Source organism: Anthonomus grandis, chromosome 14 (assembly GCF_022605725.1).
Source record: "Anthonomus grandis grandis chromosome 14, icAntGran1.3, whole genome shotgun sequence".
Classification (NCBI taxonomy): Eukaryota; Metazoa; Arthropoda; class Insecta; order Coleoptera; family Curculionidae; genus Anthonomus; species Anthonomus grandis.
This window is the reverse complement of record NC_065559.1, coordinates 7671041-7694121: the sequence shown is the minus strand read 5'-3', so window position 1 is coordinate 7694121 and position 23081 is coordinate 7671041. Positions and strand designations below refer to the sequence as shown.

The 23081-nt window shown below is 32.1% G+C and overlaps 1 protein-coding gene across 1 annotated transcript in view; it reads right to left on the bottom strand.

The window, feature by feature from the left end:
- Positions 1-23081, bottom strand: part of LOC126744564 (gamma-aminobutyric acid type B receptor subunit 1) — a 371298-nt gene that overhangs the window by 56782 nt on the left and 291435 nt on the right. The window contains exons 4-5 of the mRNA XM_050452020.1: positions 12384-12610; positions 5743-5903 (exon numbers count right to left, since the gene is read on the bottom strand). Coding sequence (XP_050307977.1) covers positions 5743-5903; positions 12384-12610 — 388 coding nt within the window. The remainder of the gene's footprint in view (positions 1-5742; positions 5904-12383; positions 12611-23081) is intronic.

Genomic DNA, 23081 nt, shown 5'->3' with positions numbered 1-23081 from the left:
CTTGGAATAATTTACCTTTTTGCCTTTAGATACCTTAATTAATGTTTTTAAATATGATTCTTAGATGGCGCCACATTTATAAAATCATTCTTTTTTTTTCTTTTTTTTTGGAGGATTATTATGAAATATATACATTTATTTTAAGTTTTTATTTATTTATTTATTTGAATTATTTACTATACTTAAATCAAATGGTACAGAAAAAAAGAAAAAAATCTACAAAAAGAATCAATCAACAGTTACACCAATCAGTATGTATGAACTCAAAGCATGATTGTACATGTACAATACATAAACAGTTCAAACTTAACCCACATTGGTAAAAAACAATATTATTTTAAGACTGTTAAATCCAAAGCAGAAAATGTCGAGGTAAGTAAAGTTCTCGATGTATACAGTCATAATTCTTTTTATAAATTAAGTTTGATGATAATTTGTGCAACTCTAATTGAAATAGTTGCAATAGCATAGTCCTCTTCGACGGGATCATAAATCGAAGGTTACCAAAAAGGTAATCGCAATGTATTAGATTATTAACGAATTTGTTAAGAAAATCGCATAGAAATTCAAAGACTGCATTCCACATAATAACAGTCTTGTCCCATATGCAATAACTTCAACTAAGAAAAAAAATATTTAAAAAGAAGATTCTAGCAACTTTTCTCTGCACACTTTTAATTGTTTCCATATTACAGGCATAAACTGGGGACCATATAGTGCTACTATATTTAAGAATGCTTATTACTAAGGCATTATAAAGACATGTTAAAGCTCTCATATCAGTTATTATACGTAAACTTCTTTTTATAAATGGCAGAATTCTAGACGCTTTGCATATAATATTATCCAAGTGTAGGTTAAAGTTAAGATGTTTGTCAAAGATGACTCACAAGTCATAAATTTGATCCACCTGTCTTACAGGTGAATTTTCTATGAAATAGGTGTAACTTAGGGGATCATTACTCTTAAATAATCTCATGTGGTTCCACTTCAAGGCATTCAATGTGAGACATTTAATATAAATATAGTTCGTATCAATTACACGAAGTAATAAAACGGTCTCCCTGCAAGCTCGTATCTATAGTAACTGCACTGAATTTCAGGTCATCGGCAAACAGTAAGTTAAAAATTTTCCTCAAAATAGCTAACAGCATTATTCCTCCAATAGAAATAAACTGGGTGCAGCAGTAAGAAGAATGCCAATCACCAATGCTAGTTGGTGACAGGTTTCTCAAGAGGAGAGCATGGTTAATTGCAGGCCTTTGATAAGAGGTCTGTGTAAAGGGAATCTGCCTCACCCTTCTCCTCAGTTATTATTTTTGGTATAATGGAAACAAGAAATTTCCAAATTAAAATATCCAATTTAAAAACTAAGAAAAGTGTAGATTTCTTTTAACAAGAAGAAAAGAAGCTGTTACTAAATTTTCCATGGAATATCCTATACATAGTAAGAGAACAGTTAGGCAGCCCTTTAAAAATACAGGTGCGATTCCGTAGGATCCAGCATTCTTACTTACATTTACATTTCCTAGATGTTATTGAACCTTTTTCTCTGTAATGTGATGAGTATAGAGGCTATTGGGTATAATGGAGAGCTCATCGATAGCACTCGCAGAATGGTCTTTTAAAAAAGTATCAACAATGGATTGAGAATCACACAATCTAAGGTCATTATGATATTATATTTCGACAGAGCTTATGTATATCGAAAATTGCTTAATATTGCAACTGTGTGTTCTATGTTTGGGATGAATTCAGCATCGGACAGGTCAATATGATATTTGGATTCTCTGGGCGGATTTCAGTAAAGCAGATAATCATTAACTGAACCAGATCTTTTGTAATTTGCGATAGGCTATATTTTTCTGTATTAAAAGCTTTCGTGTCCATGAGCTGTACTATTTTGGATATTTGTTATGTTTTGTTAGCTTTTTGGGTACGTACTGTCTTATTTCTTAGCAATATGTTATAGAAGGTCTGTACTTGTCAATGCTAAAATTGCTTACTGTTGTTTAGAAGTCACAAATCAGGGCTCAAAAAAATGAAAAACTGGTGATATTTGCATATATCCTTGATTACTATTTCTTATAGTTAGAATCACTTATTGAGCAAAAGTGAAGGATGATGCAGATCGGATTTGATCGGAGGTATATACATCACGTTTTTCGATGTTATAAGAGTTCAGGTAGTCCATTAGTTTATAGTTAATAATTCTCTGCAAAAGAAATAAATTTTCGGTTCGTATAAACAGATCGTTCTCTTTACCCTACTTAACATGATGCACATGTTTATGCACACAAAATCCAGTAAAAAAAACCATCCTTCATTTGAAATGCAGAATTGTAATTTTTTATGATGGTTCATTCCATAATCAATATGCTTCAGAGGTCCTGAAGTACAATCTAAAAGTCAGTATTAAAACAGAAATTAAGGTCACTGGCCCTGAAAATATTGTGTCTCGTTTTTACTTTTATATTGTGGCACCCTCTTACAGACAAGTGCTTAAACATGAATTAAGGTATCTGGAGCCTAAAAGGTAAAATATTAAAACATATATCAATTGAAATAAATAAGAAGGACTAATTGCCTTAATCAGAATCACACTTGATTGATTGATTTGTTCTTGTAACAGGACAAGGTCTTAATAAATCTCTGACACTGGAGCCAAATACTTATTGTATCTCCTGTTGTAGTTTTTCTAATTGAAAAGCTCACTTACCTTTGCTAAGCGCAGTAGCCTTTTTATTAGCTTCTTCTCAAGTTGGTTTTGTGATAAATATACATAAGACATTTATGTCATGCATAACATTATTCATGTTCTTTGTTATTTTTAAGTAATTTTTAAATGTTATTTAGTTGTTTAGCGATAACAAGCTTAATTCCCTAACAACTGTGCATTAATTGCTGAGCGCAACAGCCATAGTTCCACACAGTTACACATCGAGTGCGGGACCCTGCATTGATGGCTGTCAAACGAATACGTCGTTTCTTGTAGCTTATTGTTCTTAAAACTGCAAACTTATGCTTTATAAAGATGGTGCCATCTGTATATCAATTGCGTACTTTTGGGACTTTCTTCGTACACGCTAGTGAATTGCCAATTTTACTTTTATCTATAAGTATAGTTGATAATATTTACTGAGTATAATAGCATTTATTTGTTAGACTTAAGTTTTATAATATAATATAATGCTTTATAGTGAAAAAATTTAACAATTTATAGGCAAGGCGTAAGAAAAAATATGTGGATACAGAACATATAAAAATACAATAAAAAATACACATAGAAAGAAAACAAACATACAAAAGTTTATACAATTTAACAAAATTGTATGAGCTCAAAATACAAACAAAAAATAAAAAATAAATTAGTAAATAAATAAAAAAAAATCAATATACACTAAAATGTATACAACGTCAAAAGGTAAACAAATCAAGAATATATAGCAACACAAGGGCGTACAATACAATATTGTAAGTTTTTTATTTTAATTAAAAAATGTGCGAGAAATTAAATTCAAGTATGAATAAAAAAGTCGTTGATTAAAGGCTCTCTCTACAGTAGGTACGATTTTAATGCTTTGCGAAATAAGGGAAAGGAAGATATGGACTTTATTTCTAATGACAGGTAATTATGCTTTTTTTTTTCGCATTATACTGAATCGATTTTTTGACTAGCTCTGAGCGATAAGTTGGAAGAAAAAGATCATTCCCTGCGTTCCTAAATAAGTAAAGTGGCCCTTTTGAAATAGCTGTAACATGCTTACGGCTTAAACAAATAGATTCGAATATGAATAAGGAAGGCAGTGCCGAAAATTTTGAATCTTTTAGAGAAATATTGGTAGTGGGTTCTACTGTTAAGGCCAAGTAAGTAACGAACATCTTTCTTGTGAAGCTTGAAAATACGCTCAAATTGAGCAACGCAACACGTACCCCAGAATAGAAGAGCATAACGGAGATGCGACTCAAAAAGGGCATAATACACTGTTCTAGAAGTGGACAAATTAAGCTCTTTAGAAACCGATCTGAGCACAAAATAATCAGAGCTTATTTTCTTTGATAAAGCATCAATGTGCACATCCCATTTTAAGAAGTTATCCACTATAACTTAGACTATGTTTCGCTCTTAGCTTATTATTATTAGAAATAGGCCACTCCTTAAAGTACTAATTAGTGTTATCCAAGAGTGCTTTTTAGTTGCTTAAAAACGTGTCTTGTACTGTAATTCAAAACTGTTCATTGCCTACCTTTGTTTCGTCTCAAGATCTTTTCTAACATGTAAATCTCGTGCCTCTTATTGTCGGCTTCTTTCTTGTTCTTTTCCATGTCTGCTATCCCGTCTTTTTTTATTCATTATAAGATCTGCTTTAAAGCTTAATAAATCTTCTTTCACGGCCTTTATCAGATTTGCTGATTTCTGGCTCGTTTCATATTTTCTTTTTCTTGCTTCTTAACTTTTTCCTTAAACTTCAGCAGTAACTCCATTTATTTGTAAATCTCCATCTTGGCGTGACTCCTCTTTAAAGACATCATCCACATCTTGCACAAAATAAAATGGAACTCAGAAACACACTTAGCCTGAAAGACACTTATGCCAGGAATACACATACATTTTTAACCGTCAAGGTCAAACTACAAAACCTTCATCAATAAAGAACAAAACTGATGTAAAAGTCATCCCAAGAATCTTACTGAATCAACGACGTCAATAGTGGTGCTATTTAGTATAAACGATTGCAACGTACTTTTATATGATAGAGCCTTAGTTTTAGAAATGTTAAGGCACAGGAGATTAGAATCGCACCAACATTTTATAGTCAATAAGTCTATAGAAACGATACTATGGAGTGTCCGGATTGTTCCAAGTAAAACTGGTATTTTCCGTGAAGAGACAAATGTTTCCGCTAATATTCAGGTTAGCAATGGGGTTGATAAACAGCAGAAACAAAATAGGGCCTAAAACTCCACATTCAATTGGCTTGCAAGAAGACATTGTCGAATCAACCCTTACAAGCTGACTTCTGTTATTAGGATACGACTTAAGCCATTCATACCTTTAAATCCGTAATACTGTAATGTATTAATTAGAATGTTGTGATTTACACAATCAGATGCTTTTAAAAAATCACAAAAGATTGTCGTATTTGTTATCCAAACTGATGAGGAGTGAGAATTTTATATTTAGACAGAAACGATAGGAGCCTTTTTTTAACTAATCGTTCAAGGATTTCGACTTCCTTTTTATCTCCTCCTTAATGCAAGATACTAATTATTGCAGTCTTAAGACAGTTCGGAAAAAGTTCATTTGGGAATGATAGGCTAATAAGAGTAGTCAGATTATTATTTTAAAGTGCATTCCGGCAGGTTTGCAAGCATTTTTAGTGTTAGTCCTTCAGTTCCCGATGAAGATTTGTTTTTAGTGTTTTTAATTTTACTGCTAAGCTCTGCTGTTATCACGGGTGTGAAGAAGAAACTATGCGAGTTTACATTAGAATTAGAAAGTAATCGTTTAGGCTATTCGGTGAAGTAGAGATGTTGCTAGATATGGGAGCCTTATTTCTTAAATCATTTACAATACACGCTTCTTTGCCAAGATTACCGGAGTTAGTCAACCTCCCATTTTAATAAATGCACCTAGCAAAGTTTAGGCAAAACTTTGCTAAGTATTGATTATTCTAAACGTATTTTTTTGTCCATTTATTTAGAGGACTTATTTATTACTTTATATACACTTAGACTTACCAATGAAAAACCACGTATACGACTTTCCATACAAAGTTTGCTTGTAAATCTCGCATAATACACGCCTCGCCTCGACGACATAAAAAAGGCCCACGATCACCCTGGCATCTTGTCTCCGGAGATTTCGGACGGCGTCTGTCGGATCCGACAAGAACGACTGTCTGAAAAACAAATAAAATTTCAGTTAGGACACGTTTTTTTATTATTATTTTAAAACAACTTGCGTGATCCTTGCGTAATATTAGTTTCCAGGCAAGCGAAAGTCGAACGGGTTTGCCCCATAAAAAGTTTTTTATTATCCGGAATACAAATAGGGTTGCAGGTTTTCTGCTTTGGCTGTATAGGGGCTATTTGACCCAGTTTTTGCTTATTTGTGTTTTTCTTAGGAATCACTCCATAAATAATCAATGAAGTTTTGGGTGATTTTATTGGTAGGAGCCTAGGTTTAGCAAATAAAGTTGGCAAAGCTTTAGATAGGATGATTTCTACACGGCTCTTTAAAAGTTTCAGCATACTATAACCTCATTGACAAAGTCAAATAAAAAGAATAAATATTACAACAGAAGACTAATTCAACTATAAATATATCGTAATTAAAAAAAAATTACCAAACACGCTATCATATGCGAGGAAAATGTTTATTTTCGCAACTTATCTAAAACTTCTGCAAAGCCCTTTTGGGATACAGTAAAGAAGTTAAATAATATACAAAGAAAAAATGATTACATCATACCTGCCGCATTATCTGAAGCAAATGTACTTAATGAATTCTTTGCGACTTCTAATAAATCGAATGACACTACTTGCAAAGAAAAAATTTTCTTTTATGAAAATAACAAAGCTTCCAATTTCCCCAATTCACTAAATTTTAATCTTATGGATGAGACTACTTTAAAAGATATTATAGCATTAATTGGTACTAATTAAGTAGATTTGCCATGACGGATTGGCAATAAGGGATAAGGATATTACTTGTTTTCTATTCTGTAGCAAACCGCTCCTCAATATTATTACCTGTATCTGAGAAAATCAATTCCTAGACTTGTGGAAAAAGGCTATCATTAAACCATTTGCAAAATCTCAAACCCTAAAGAAGCTAAAGATCTGCGCTCTATTAGTATTTTATCTGTTTTGTCTAAGGTTCTAGAGAGGCACATGTATAATCAAATTACTGCATTTTCAAATTCCTATAAAATTATACCCGCATGTCAATCCGGGTTTAGGAAACATTTTAGTGCAACTACTTGTCTGGTAAATCCTATGAATGATATCAGGCACTATGAAGAATAAAAACAAGTAACAACCGTATATTTGCTGGATTTTAGTAAGGTATTTGACACTCTAAATCATGATATACTGCTAGCTAAATTAAATTTCTTTGGTTTTCTAATACTTCAATTGCCTTACTAAAGTTCTACCTGACCAGCAGGTTTCAATGCGTGAAGATTGATTTTCACCCCCTATACTTACAATCTGAATTTATTTGTGTTACCTCAGGGATCTCTATTAGGACCCTTATAATTCTCATTATACGCTGCTGAATGAAAAATATTATATCTTATTCAAAACTACAACAATACGCAGATGATTCTAAAATTTATACATCGTTCTCATTAAACTCCTTACGATACTCACAAACACAATTTAATTTCGATTTAAATAATTACATATACAGGGTGTCCCAGAAGTCGACGATCAAACTTAAGGAGGGAAAGGAGGAGGTCATTTAGAATCTAAATATCTATATATGTGGTTACCAAACTATTGATGGGTAAAAAGTTATTCACCTTTTTGTATTTTTTATTAAAATTGAATACTGCGAACAATAAAAGAGTTATGCAAAATAAACGCGGTAAACTATTGTTTTATTTTTGATTATGTTTAATTCTTAGGGCTGCTAGAGAGTATAAGGCACGATTTCCTAACAGAGCACATTATCCTGATTACAGAGTGTTTCAAAATGTTCATAGGATATACGTGAATGGTCAAATTCCTGGCCAGCATTTGCCCAGAGAAGGAAGGCCTAGAGTTGATATTGGTGAAGATGAGATAATAAATATGGTGGCAGAAAATCCAACCATTAGTATTGGTCGTATAGCAAGGCGTTTGGGATTATCATCTTCATCGGTGCATCGTATTTTGAGAAGATCTCTGTTACATCCATATCATGTGCAACGGGTGCAAGCATTGTTACCCGGAGACTACGCCACAAGAGTACGATTTTGCAGGGATATGTTACGTCGCAACAGAACCGACCCTCAATTTTTCCAAAGAATTTTGTGGAGCGACGAATCATTGTTTCAAAGGATAGGAATACTTAATATTCACAATTTACATCATTGGGAATATGTTAACCCTATAATTGTGCGCGCTTCCCGTTTTCAACATCAATTTGGAATAAACATGTGGGCTGGAATAATTTAGGGTAAGTTAATTGGCCCTTTTGAATTACCAAGACGACTCAATGGCGAAAGCTACCTCAATTTTTTACAAAATCATTTAAATGGCTTACTAGAAGACGTATCCTTAGAAACACGTCGAAACATGTGGCTGGAGCATGATGGAGCTCCTCCACACTACGCTCGAGTAGTGAGAGTTTATATCAACCAACAATTTCCAAATCGTTGGATTGGAAGGGGTGGGACTATCCGCTGGCCACCGCGGTCCTCTTAACCCATTGGACTTCTTTTTGTAGGGTTATTTTAAAGAATTAGTTTACGCTACAGAAAGTCGCACTGAACAGGAATTGCGTCAAAAAATAAAAGAAGCGATCAGAGTGATCAATAACAACCAGCGGAGATTCCAACGGTTAAAAAGAAATTTTATTCGACGATGTAGATTATGTGTAAGGGTAGGCGCAGACATAAAGTAGATATAAATTAAGTATTTTCCATTAGAAATTAGGTAAGACAAATCTGTATTCAACTCTTTAATTATGTTATGAAACTACAGCTCGGAAATATCGAAATGGCCAGTGAAATTTGGGTGGCAGCGGCAAAATCCTCGAAAGCCCATTTTAGGCCGTTGGTTTATCATTTTCTGTCTTTATCGCACACTGACTCTCTCACTCTTTCTTTCCGCATCTCAAAGGCCATTTCGATATGGGCGAGTTGTACTTGTTATCTTCTATTCAAAAAGTGCAAAATTTCTGTATGCGTTTTTCATTTAATATTTGCTACAGAAGTCATATTAACCCATATCTTAATAATCATTTTATTCTTTCAATGTCAAATAGACGCAAATATCACATGGACCCTTTTATTTACAGAATTTTAAAGTCGGGAAACCCACCATATCTGAGAAAACTTTTCAATGTGCATGAACACAACCATAATACCAGACGGTTTAATATTTTTAGGGTTTTAATAATATTGTTAAGGTATTCCCATTTAGCAGCCAATTAAATGGGAGAACGTATATTCCGCTAGGACTAATATTTTGTTCAAATCTCCTATTAATATAATATGTCAGAATTATACAGGGTGATTGATGGTTGATGGTACCTTAGACGTTTACGGAGAACGGAAAATAGAATTTTTGACCATAACCCAGCTGCAAATAAATATCTATTACTACGGCAACGCGAAGAAAATTGAAATTATAAGCGTAATTTACGGAAGTATTGTACATTAGTCTTCACTATAAAAATTTGTTCTATAATCTACAGGGTTGGTTAACATTACTGATTCTACCGCTAGATACAAAAATTGTGACAAATGTTTTTTTTTAAATGGAACACTCTTTATGTTATAACATATTCTAAAAGAAAATTGAAATCTCTTCCTAACGACGTATCATGTTCCTATATTTAAGTAGTTCGGTTTCTGAAATAAAAGCAAGTTTCTGTAAAAATCGGAATATTTTGACATATTTGCTTTAGGTGGCCATGAAAGGTCAAGACCAAACAATGCTATGCTATTGCCGTTTGACAATTACATTTAGTTGATCAATAACAGTAATACACGTGGATGTTTCTTTAAAATAGGTTATTCAAATGAAGGTTTGATCAATATATTTATTATTCATGGACAATGTGACAAAATTGTAGCAAGAACATGCGGAAAGTTTAACGAAATCTACCCTAATTTACAAAAATGAATAAAAGAGAATTTGTGCGAATACAAAATAACTTTATACAATTTGTTATATAATTTAAGAATGATTTAATTAGTTATCCTAAGATCATAAGTATTTTACAATATTTTTTTTCAAAATGATTGCCATTGACCTCTAAGCACTTCAAAATCCTGCACTGTACAGTATGTGTTATCGCTGCTTCTATTTCAGAAGGATTTTATTGACCAATGCAATTGGTAAGTCGTCGACGTAATTCCTGTTTACTATTTACCGGTGTCTTGTATACTATTTGCTTCAAATTACCCCAAAAGTAAAAATCAAGTGCTGTAAGATCAGGTGATCTCGCAGACCAGTCCCATGGTCCCAAACGCCTAAACCAGCGATCATTGAATTTCTCAAATAACTCACGTTTCACCTCCTTAGTGCAATGAGCGGGTGTCCCATCCATTTGAAACCAGCAAGTGCGATAATCTTTAAGCGTTAAATTTTCCAAAAAATCTTCTACTACTGAGCGCAAAATCTGAAGGTATTTATGGAAGTTTAAATGTCAGAATATTCCGACTTTTACAGAAAATTGTTTTTATTTCAGAAACCGAACTACTTGGATATAGGAATTTGATACCTCGTTAAAAAGGGATTTCAATGTTGTTTTAGTGTATGTTATACTGTGCAGTGTGTTCCATTTAAAAAAATTCACATATCACAGTTTTTGTATCTAGCGGTAAAATCACTAATTTTAAGCAACCCTGTATAATGTAGAATAATTTTTTATAGTGAAAACTAATATGCAATACTTCCGTAAGTTACGTTTAAAATTTAAATTTTCTGCGCGTTCCAGTGCTGTAGTAATAAAAAATTATTTGGATCTATGTTTTGGTTAAAAAATAAAGAAAATAATTAATTTCTCGAAAACTCTTCACATACATGCAAGATCTATTCGACAGGCAGATGTGACTCATGGATATCGAGTGCATCTGCAGATGCCTAGCACGTCGCTATATCGGGACTCCTTTTTATGAAGAAGTGCAAATCTGTGGAATCAACTATTTCGAACATTACAACTTGGAGAACTTTAATATCCACATCCACTTTCGTAGCAATGGCACTACTCGTGATACTCGAGTATTATTGGGCTTGCCACTATTTGTTTGTGCCTGTTCTTGGTGTACAATGAAGTCCCGAGATCAGCTATGCAAAATGTTCGAAATATCCTCTTCTCCTGATTTAGATTTCTCCCCCTCAGTTAAGTATAGAGGCTTTGTGATCTATATCGAAGAAATGTAAGAAAGACTCTACGATAACAATACTCTACAATAATAAAGAGAGGTCTACGAAGGATCATAATATACCAGTAAAGCATCTTCATGCTGAACTTGTCTCTCAAGCACATAACTAACAAACTGGTCTTAATTTGCTTGGACACCAGTTTCAAGGAAAGCTCCAAGCTAAGGGTAAAAAGATCCTAGATAAGATGATGAAGCAGAACTGCAGGATTCCTTGTCAGACTGAGATCTGTATAATTGCTAGTTTGGGTATATAAGGTGTCACTAAAAAGGCGTTGCAAAATAAAACAGTATAAATTTGATAAAAATCCAGGACTGCCTTCTAGAACTTGTTACTTCGAGCTGAGTAACGTTTATTTTTTGTTTTTTTCGACACTGTCTCTCATAATAATAACACCAGCATTCACGTCATCGTTATTAATTTTATTTCTCGTAACCATAACTTTTGTTTATCTAAACTATTTTTTATTTCTACAATGTATTTGATTTGCTGCATTGTTTGTTCCATAATAGTTTTTATAGCTGACAATTCTGACAACTTTCGAGGTTAACTCAATAATCTCGGTTGGATACACGTAACCAGCATTTTTGTGGTTCGCCGTAATCTTTAACACGCTCAGTGAAAGGCAATAAATGTGACACTCTTATAGTTTAGCTCGTTGCACCTTTGAAATCACTGTGGAGATAAATATTTCCTTTATATCACATTATTTCTTAACGATTCTGATAATTAATTTAATAATGCGACACACATTTCTGATTAAATTATAGGTTGTTTATTGCATGCAATATTAAATAATATTATTATCGCAAATCACTCTAACCTAGATGCGAAAGTCCCGCAAGAACGTAAATCGATTTTTGTAGCCTTGAGAAAGTGGTCTGAGATAAACCCTATGGATGACGAATATTCTAGTATAAGAAAAGCAGCTGCAAACAAGCTGCATGGATGTGACTATCGCTTTGATTTAAATTGAATATTCATCATTACCCAAATTAATGTAGGTTATACTTAATGCGCTAACGTAATTCCAGTGATATAACAATTAACTATAATAATTTGAACGCAATTAATTTTATCTAAATGAGAATAAAATATTAAATAGCATACAAATGAATCGAAACATAAGTGCGGACGTAACGAAATCATCATAATTCTCGTACTTGAGACCGCCTGCTAAAATATGGGATACTGTGGTACCTAACAGTAGTTTCAATACAGTACTGTCAAGATACATGCAAGAACTTTTCCATCTGGGTAAAAATAATTTATATAATTACCTAGTCACTATTTCAATTCCAGCCTCTGAACAACGTTGCTCCAAATCCTCAACGGTCGAAATAAAGACTTCTTCCGCTTGTTGTAAAATGGCTACTCGAGACCATCCAAACTTCTTCATTAATTTAATCCTAGTAGGATTATGGACTGTGGCTGACGGATGAGTACGGAACAGAGTCGGAAACCTGTTTCTGTCCGAGAGGGCCGGCGAACTGGCTCCGTAACATAACTGAAACAATACGGAATTAAATTAAAAACTATGCCATATATAGGCCCGTTTAAATTTCCAATGTTCAAACCGTTTGGTTAAACTGAGCACCTTTTGTTCACGTTTACCGAACAGAAATATTAACAGCAATCCTAATGAACGCTTTATTCCGGAACAGAGAACGAATTTTTTCTGCTTGGAGACGGCAATGTCGAACAAAGCAACAATATACCTGATCCCGACAATGGCACATTTGGTTCGGAGTCGCGTTACGAATTATTATTATTATTTCAAAAGGACCTTTTATAATCACTTCGGTGGAAAGAGTACTTATTTCTCTCTTTTTAATAACTGGGTTATTGTATTAGATGTAGATTTTATGTTTGTTGAGTGTACATTTTAAAGTTTCCTAGTTTAAAGCTAGATTTTTGAGCTATATACAGGGTTTCGATCTAATATCGCGGTGCTCGATTGCGGCTAAATCTTGAAATGGAAAAAAATTGGCATCCGTTACTTACCAATTAATATTATTTATTACCGATATTATTATTTTATTACAGTTATTACAATTATCGACTTTTTTCTTACTAAAAAGTGTTCGAAATAGAATTAAACAGAGAGACAAAGTCCTTGCCACTCTGATTCCATAAAATATCTTTCCGTCGTAAGTGTCGCAATGCCTATGAAAAAAATATGTAATTTTTCCTTTAAGAACAAATTTTGAAAATACGGTTAGAGATAAAGGTATACTTGTTAGTATCAAATTGAAGTTAAAAGAATGCTTTATCCAAACGCATTACAAGATTAGGGTGTTTCATTTTAAAAAATAGCCCAAAATTGAATTGAAAATTTCATTATTTGAGTAACGATTTTATTCACCGTGTATAAAAAAAATAAATTCTGAAATTTCGAATGATAAAATGAACTTAGCCAAGGACTGTACATAGATTTTTTAGAAAAATAAAAAACGTGGGTGGTAAATATTAAAATTTAAGTGAAACACTGATTTTTGTGAAAATTTCTTTAAATTGTTAATAACAAGGCAACATTGCATTTAAGAGCAAAACAGTTTTAGGGTTAAAGAGAAAGTCAAATAATACTCCCATTTTAGAAAAAAAAAATAGATTGTTCTATTTAAAAAAAAAACAAATTATCTACCACGCTTTTTTGGGACTCCCTGTATCAACCAAACTAATTTTAAAAAGTAGCCCCTCTAACATATTTAATATTCCCCCTATTTAATGTTTGTTCCGTTTCATGGTTTAGCCGCAATGGAGCACCGTGATATTAAATGGACACCCTGTATATTTAGTGACAGTATCGAGTGACAATAAATAAATATGTGATGTGACGATGGACCAACACAACTTCGAAGTCCAAGAATTTAAATATCTCCTTGCCACTATCACGGCAGACAATAACATGATCAAGGAAATTAACGCATAGAAGTTTTGCATTATAGAAAATAATAACATCCAAAAATATATCTTCGATGACTAAATTACGAAAAACAATATATAGCACTTTATTGTACAATCAATTATGACTTACGCCTGTGAGATTTGGACCATGTTTAAAAAGAACGAGAACAGAATTTCAGAGAAAAAAATTCTTCAGAGCATATACAGACCTACACTGTATGAAACTACACAAGTACCGTAGTAAAAAAAAAACAAGGAAATAGTAGAACTATATGACCAAGTGGAAGGATAACATAGCATCAGATCTTAGAATAATAAATATTTTAAATTACTGTTCTATCGTAAGATTTACTAATCTATCCTTGTCTTGATCAAATAACCCAGCAGAAACTGCAACGTGTACAAAATACGTGTTGTCGATTTATGTGTAAATTAAGAAAATTTGATAATGTGTCCATATATATCTATCGATTGCAGTGGCTAAAAATGTCATTTATTTTTAAATTTCATTTTCTTACATTTATGTATCGGCTCTATAAAAACCAAAAGCCAAAATATCTGTTAGAGAAATTAATTCCAAGAAATGCGATTCATGATAGAGATATAAGACATAAGACTTTGACATTGCCAAACCATAGCTCAGCTCTTTTCTCACGTAGTTATACTTACATTGCCGTAACAATTTATAATCGATTTAGACCTATTTTTTAATTCCAATATCTCGCTTTAAAAATGATTCTAAAACTTTGTTCTAGGAGGAACAATTGAATAATTAATTTTGTTCTCTGCGAATTTACAAATGTATTTAATTATTATTTTTAATCTCAATTTGTTCTTTGGTTAATTTTTATATTACTATTACTGCCTGTTTGTCAAAACATTTGGAATTATTATTATTAGGGTTAAGAGATAAAAGTAGCTTTAGCTAATTTTCGCTTTTTTGGGCAAATGTAATGTAATGTGCATTTGATACCAAATAAAGACATATTTATTTATTTATTTATTTAAATATCGCAAAAGCTATAGAGCTAATTATGGGCAGAGTCCAGTAGAGGAAAATTGTTAAATCAGCCAAGACCCACCTTGAGTTTTAAGAGCTACAGAGCGTGAGTGAGAATATAGAGAACTTAATGCCAATTACAAACATTCAATCGTAATACTTTGGTATTTAAATCTTCATGCTTATTTCGTATATTACACAAGCAGCTTATGCTTCCTTAGTTTTGAGGCTGTATTTTTCGTAAAAAATCAGAGGTACTAGAGCTGATGACATAAATTGGATGTTCGCCTCTGTTCGTGATCCCTTATGTATTTTTTCCAATTTTTGTTTTCTGGCTGCCTTGGCCTAAAAAAGCCAATAAATAGAAATATGTATCGGCCAGTACCATTTTTATTTTTGCTATTTCCTTTCTAGGTTGTATTTTTTTGAAGGTAGATCACCGAAACTAATTTTTGCTGTTGAGATATCAAAAGACGTTAATTATGGGTCTATAATTTGTAGAATAAGATTTCACTTCCTAATTATGTTTGCATCTCTGATTAAAGACTTTTAAATTTTACGTTATGCAAATTTCTTCTAAGCGTGATCCAAGAGATCAAAACGTCCTAGAAGAATATAAGGCATGTTTCAGGAATTTTAGATCTAATATTGACCAACTTTTACAGTCTGACAACTCCTAGAGAAAAAAAAGGAAATTAAATAAAATCCTGGTCTAAAATCTATTTATAGATTTTCATAAAGCATATAACTGCTTTGAATGATTTTAAGTAAAATATACAACGTCCGAATCGGCAATCCCAAGAAAACTCATCTTATAGACATAATTGATATATTAGCATGTATGGCAGACGGAAAACCTAAAGTGCGAAAAAATAATAGGCTCTCGGATAGTTTTAAGATACGTAGCGGATTAAGATAGGGAGATGCCTTATCAATTCATATCTTTAATATCGTTCTATGGGAAGGTCGGAACTTCTACCAGGTCGGCAGAAATTCAAACAGAACTCCTTAATGCCCGAGGCTTGGAACTATTGTAAGTAATAGCAAATGAGGTCTTTAGACGTACCACATAACTAAATAGGATTCAAGATAGCCCAAAAGAAAAAGACCAATTATATGTGGATAAATGGACAGGGCTGCAGGGATAGAATACAGTCGAAAATAACAATAGATACCTTTGAACAAACAAACATTTTTAAACGATGGAGGCATTTTAAATATTTGGGAGCTTTACGACAATAATGTCACAGAGAACATAAAAAGCAGAATAAAAACCCTAAAAATTAAAGTATGTTTTCTCTAAACAAATTTTCCAAATCCAAAATCATCTTAAAGGTGAAAGTCTATAAAAGCATTTTAAGGTCAATAATCACTAACCGTTGTGAGACATGAATAATGATTAAGGCTACTAATAAAAATTTAGAAGTTTCAAGAGATAAATATATCTTAGTAGTTTCTAGTAACTAAAAGATATAGAGATTTTAATTCATCTCTATCTCTGTTCATCCCAGTGGTAGCTTTACTTAGATGGATTGGCTTAAGGAATATACAAACAATTGCTCACTATAAATATAAAGGTTACATTTATCTATCATATGATAAATTGGCACACATCATTACACTTACGACCAAATTCAGTATGGAAAAAAAGACTAATTCAAGTCTGCCTTTTCTAGATATATTTGCAAAAAATAATAATGGGAACAAAAAAACATCTCTCTATAGAAAGCTCACTAATTAAGGATAGTAATTTTATTTTGAGTTTAACCATTCTGCATTTAATAAAGTGGTAATCATTAGCAATAACGATACTGGTTTTACCTTCAAATAATCCAAATACACTGAGGGAATATACGGGACTTCTCTCATAATCCTATATAAAAGAAGAACATCAATTGCATCACCAGAAAATATAATCCAATCAGAAACGCAGTGTCAAAGAACAATCCTGAAAGCTGGATAAACAACAAAACCTAAAGCTATTGGATTACTTGTAGTGAAAAGTCTTCCATGGATCTTTAGAAATTTGGTCGAAAAATCATCGTAAATAGACCAGAAAAGAAAAGGTCTCTAAATCAGAAACAGCAGAGCATGCATTAATCAAATAATTATAATATCCACGCATTATTAGACTCTAAACACTTGTTGCTTGCTTTTGTTAATAAAAATGACCCGTATCCTTTTAAGTTATGCACTTAAGTATTCAAATGCCTATTAACCGATTTTTATATTACCTCTAGATTAGGATTAAGTTAATACATTAAACTAGCCCAAAGAGCGGCAGGATTAGTTTAAACGTTATTATAGCTTTATAAGCCGACAGTCGAAAGCTATAAAGTTTCTACTTTAATGATCAGGCTTGGCCATTTTAATAGGATTACAAATCGGAATCACAAAGACACCTTCAAAGAGTCAATGAGCTTTAGTTATCCCTTTATTTAATAGTAGAGGGAAATTTTCAACAGTATTAGGCTAATATTTAGTTACGGTTGTCCTGATTTAAATAGAATTAACTTATAAAGTCATATCGTATTAGCTAAATACTCCTGGAATGAGATATAGTTTGCTACTAGAATTTCTTTTTTCTCCAGTGCTAGTTTCTGTGAAAAATCTTGGATTCATACTAGTCCTAGTTGTTGTGGTGGCTATTTGACTAAGTACATAAAAAGTACTGTAGATCATCTTGGTGTGTAATGTTCCTTCGTGTTTCCTCATTTTTTCTTGCTATGCTGGTCGAATTTTGTAGTGTTGTGCAGACATTTCTTACGTTGGTCTAAAATATTTCTAACTTCATCTGAAAGTTCGTCAAATTTAGTATATGGTAGATCTTATGCTATGCTAGAATTAATTTTATAAGGAATGAAAGGTTTTGAAGTTAAGTCATTAATCTAGGATCCTCTTTTCAGCGTTCGCGATGTGTTTAAGGTTGTTTAATTTGACTGGTGATTTGCCTTTTGACTGCCTCTTAGCTTCTGGAAAACATAATGAGTTTTGCCATAAATTCGTAGTCCTCTTCCAATATTAGTCTTTAAATTCGGCTGCTAGTTGCGCTTTAATTCAATATTTGTAGGTAAATTGGAATTGCAGCAAATTCCTACTACCACACTCAAAAATGTGTCTAATCTTGTTTCTGGGGTTTTTTCTGCTAATATGAACGAAATTGATTGCCATGTCCATTTAAGTTATGCTCTTAAACGTAATGATATAAAACCACTTTTGTTGTTAGTTTTCAGCATAATAAAACCAATTTTTGAGAAGTCAATCGAAACAAATGATATATTAAAAACTATTTTTAACTGTATATAAAACCAAAGAGAAGCAGGCATAGCAAAAACTTAGTTATTGATTCATAAGCCGATAGTTATAGGGTCGAGAATTGCAAAGTTCCTATATTAATTATTAGGATAACCTTAATTCTGCTCTAAGTTCAAAACTATTCATTTAGTATATAGAGTGGTAAATATTCAAGGAATTTCTTTTTTGGTATATATAATAGATGTTATAATATATAACATCCTTAAAATATTATATAAACTTGGTTTTATTTTTTAGCAAAATAAAACCAATTTTAGAGAGATCATTTAAGGCAAATAATATATCAAAAACTTATTTCACGAGTCTGTAACACTAAAGAGAAGTAAAGGGATAGCAAGAACGTAATAATAGCTTTATAAGCCAACAGCTAAATGGTCAGGAATCACAATAGGATCTTTGTGTATTAATTAATAGACATTCTGCTTTATATTCAAAACTGATGAAAAATATCTAGCATATCAACTATCGGATTACTCATTAGAAGTAGAGTGATTAATAGTCAGGGAACTTTTTTTACGTAAAAAAAGGGAGAACGAAATTAAAAGTAATTATTAAGCTAATAATACTTAATGTTTACCCTCACTTAAGCAACCTTTTTAGTTAAGCCTAATTAAGACTGAAGTATCATCTAGGTTAGTTAAAATTATTTAAGCTGTCGTAAATTAAAGGAAAATACCGAGTTTGTGAAAACTCGGCAAGGGTATACAGAAAATGGAACTTTTACATTTCTTACTTAAAAAATGTATTATTTTCCATTACCTAAAATTAAAAAGGTTGTACCTATAAGGGTTAAGAGGTATAGAGGTTTTTGAGGGTTTTATTATTCTCCTTTAATTTTATAGATCATTATTTAAGATTATGCGTAGATAATTAGTTGTCAATAAACTTCATTTATATATTATCGTAACAAAATAAAAATTACTAAAAATAATTAATGTAATATAAAAGAAACTGTAACTTTATAACTAACCAATATTAAATAGAGAAAGAGAAATGACACTAATTATCATCTAAATTATCCCCAACCAATTTAAGTATATGATTTAAAAGAAATAATGTAATAGTCCATAAGCTACTTAGTATTAACTAACCGATATGCTACTAGTTCTACACATTTTAATGCTCTCTGAGTTTCGTCCTGATTGTAGGATAAAACCAATATCGGGCAGACTACTTGAAATACATTCATTACAAATAACTACTTTAAAAAGTAAATAACTTCAAAAAACAACAGGATTAGTTAGAAGCTTATAATTGCTTTGTAAGCCGACTCTTAAAAGTCGAGACCCGAGACTAAAGTTGCTCTGTTTACATTGTGCTTCAATTACAAAAGCATTAGTCTGGTACATTCATTATCGGTTTTTAAATCGAAAACAAACCGGTAAGTTCAAATAGTTAAAAAAAGCTTTATTTATACGTAAAGGCATAGGGAACCAAAACTAAATTTAAAAAATCACTTGAAATTTAATTTAAGTGTATAAAATAATAATGAATTATTAATTTGACTAAGACTCAAAGGTTTTAGTAAGGCAATTTAATCAGTCTACTAAGTATGATAGGAAAAGACCGGAAAAAGAAAATAATGTTAATGCATTTATTATTGAGCTACAATATGGATTTGGACCAAAACAGGGGTGGTTCTGGCTTCTCAAGTAAGTTAGTCTATGTGTTACAATTACTGGATATTCACAAAGAATATTTTTTAATGATCGTTGAATCTTAAGCCTGCCAGTATTTCTTATTACAATTTTACTATTTTTCCTTGACAGATAAAGGTCCATTGATCCTACTCGGTTTCGGTTGGTGCATTTGTTCTGAGGCTATTATTGGATTCCAATAGTCTTATGTAGATCTAGTGCATGTTTTATTCCTTAACTTTTACCACTCTACATAGGCTTCTTCAGTTCAGTCTGGTAAGTATAACCTAAGATTCGGAATGTAAATATAAGTCAAGAGGCATTAGGTTTTCATCGCTATTATTCGTGTGGTTTTTATAACTCTCGTAATAGAAACTCAGGCAGTTTTTTGTTTTGATTGTTACTAGCAGATCAAAACACCAGAATAGAAATATGACTTTTATAGAAATACATACTTGCAATGCATTAGGAGTTTATCATGGCAGCAATTTAGTTCTTTTTTACATATATCCTAAATATTTAATTTCTTGAGAATGATATAGCCCTGTAAGAGAAGAAGACAGGCTTAGATGTAGTTTTCTCTTTTATCGGAATAACACTAATTTTGGTTGGTTAAGATTATTACGTCAGATGAGAACATTAACATTGCATCATCTCTTTAGCATCATGAGAGCTCTGCTGCTCATAGCGTCAAATGTGTCTTCAAATTTCATAATAATAATTATATCATCAACGTACCCTTCCACGAATATCTGAACTCTCTACTTAGTGGAATTAGTAGACAATTTCGTAAATTAGGCCATGTTATTTGCAATAATTTTCTTCAATTTTGTTATAATTAATAAGTCTAGGGATTGGCATGTAAACAGCTTCTACCGAAATGCTAATTCACTTCATTTATTGAAGATCAAAGTGAATTCTGTTTTGCCAGTCCTGCGTTTATCAAACCATAGAAAATGAACTTAAAGAGCTTGGGTATTAGACGGATAACAGATGTAATCACTATCTATTCACATAGTTTTAAAACTAAGATAGGTTCGGGCTGTGGAGTACTCCAAAGACCTTAAGTTAAAAATAATAGAAGCAGTAGCCCAGTATTCTTTAAACGGAAAATGAATATGGTAACTCTGACAACAAAAAAACGTGTCACCAGTTATATTTTTTGATCTATCTAGGCCACCCTTTATCTTAATACTAGCACAGCAATGTCAGCATATCCTTGTACAAGAAGTTAGCTGGATGAAGAAACCATAGCAAGGATATTTGATTGCCAACACTTGGCCTTATACTCCTAAAAGCGGTCTAGAAAATGACTTTACAACTATATTAAAGCACCGAATGCATAACTTAAATGTGTATTGTAATAATATTCATATTGTGAATATTAATGTGTGACATAAAAATTAAAAATGATGTTTATTGAAAATAAAAAAATTTGTAGTTGCATTTTATAATTGATATGTGAAAAAATATTAGGTTTTCAAAGTTTGATGCATATTTTTTTTTAGAAATTAAAAGCATTGTATATGATTATATAAATTTAGTCACATATGCTCACTATTGAAGGCATGTCACTACGAAAACGAAAATGAAGGGCATATTCTATGATTGTCCTACTCTCTCGTAAATACGTAACACTAATACTCGATATATTCCACTCATTCTTTGGAGAGATCAGAGCATATGCCTTCGGCGATCGATACTTTCGTTGATTTGATGGGCTGAAGTGCCAAGTATACTATAATTGCCAATTACAAGTCCACCAATTTTAATTTACATAAAAATTACAGCAAGTTAGCTGCAATACTCGAGTCCAACCTGCTAGCTAGAAGAGCAAGATGGAAAGAAATTAAGAGGTTGTTTCCTTAGAGGATAGATGGAAATAATATATTGGGGAATTTTTCGATCATGAAGCATCTAAATGTTATACGACTATGAAAAACTTTCGATATAGTATACCATCGTAGAATGCTCCAAGCCCTCGTGGACTCTAGAATATAAATCCGTTATACCAAACTTATCGTGCATATTTACAAGGAAGCTAATGCTGTTATTGAACTTCATTAAAATACTCCTGACTTTAAAATAAAGAGAGTAGATATGAGATTTCTCAAATTATTGACTAAGCTTTTATAGTACATGTTTAATTATACTAAGACTGAAAAGTGTGTTCCTTTATTTAATCGATTTCGAAAAGGCTTTGATAAAGTACGACATGACAAGATCCTACACCTTCTAAAAACAACAGGGATAGATAGCAAAAGAGTAGAATAATGGCAGCAAATAAAATGTAATAATACCTTTGCAAATTTATAGTTATATGATTAATGTTAGAGTTTTTGGTTCCTTTTTCTTCTTTGATACTCTGCGTGTAAAATGTATTTTCAGGTTCGTGCTGCGGTGTACTCCAAAGACTTTAAGTTAAAAACAGTAGAAGCAGTGGGTACTAAGCCCAGTATACTTGGCCTTATACTTCTAAAAGAAGTCCAGAAAATGCAAGGAACTAAACAACTATATAAAAGCACCGAATGCATAACTTAAATGTGTATTGTGTTAATATTTATATTGTGAATATTAACGTGTGACATAAAAATTTAAAGTTATGTTTATTGATAACAAATAAATTTGTAGTTGCATTTTACAAATGATATGTGAAAAAAATTTTAAGTTTTTCAAAGTTTAATGCATAGTTTTTTTTAGAAATTAAAAGCATTGTATATGATTATATAAATTTAGTCACATTCTCACTATTGAAGGCCTGCAACTAGGAAAACGTGAATGAAGCGCATATTCTGTGATTATATTGCCTCTCTCGTAAATACGTAACATTAATACTCGATATATCCCACTAATTCTTTGAAGAGATCAGAGGATATGCTCTCGGCGATCGATACTTTCGTTGATTTGTTGGATTTGAATGACGATTGAGGAGTTACTCCTTTCCTATCTTAATAAAGATATAATAGAAGGCCTAATAAGGTCTAGATGCATTAGTGCTCGCACAACAAAATAGGATTTTGCTTGAAAACCACAGAACAATTCTCGAAGATTGTCGAAAAACAAATTAATTTTTACAAAAGTTAGCGGAGTGGACCATCAAAAAATGCACTAAGCCCTCG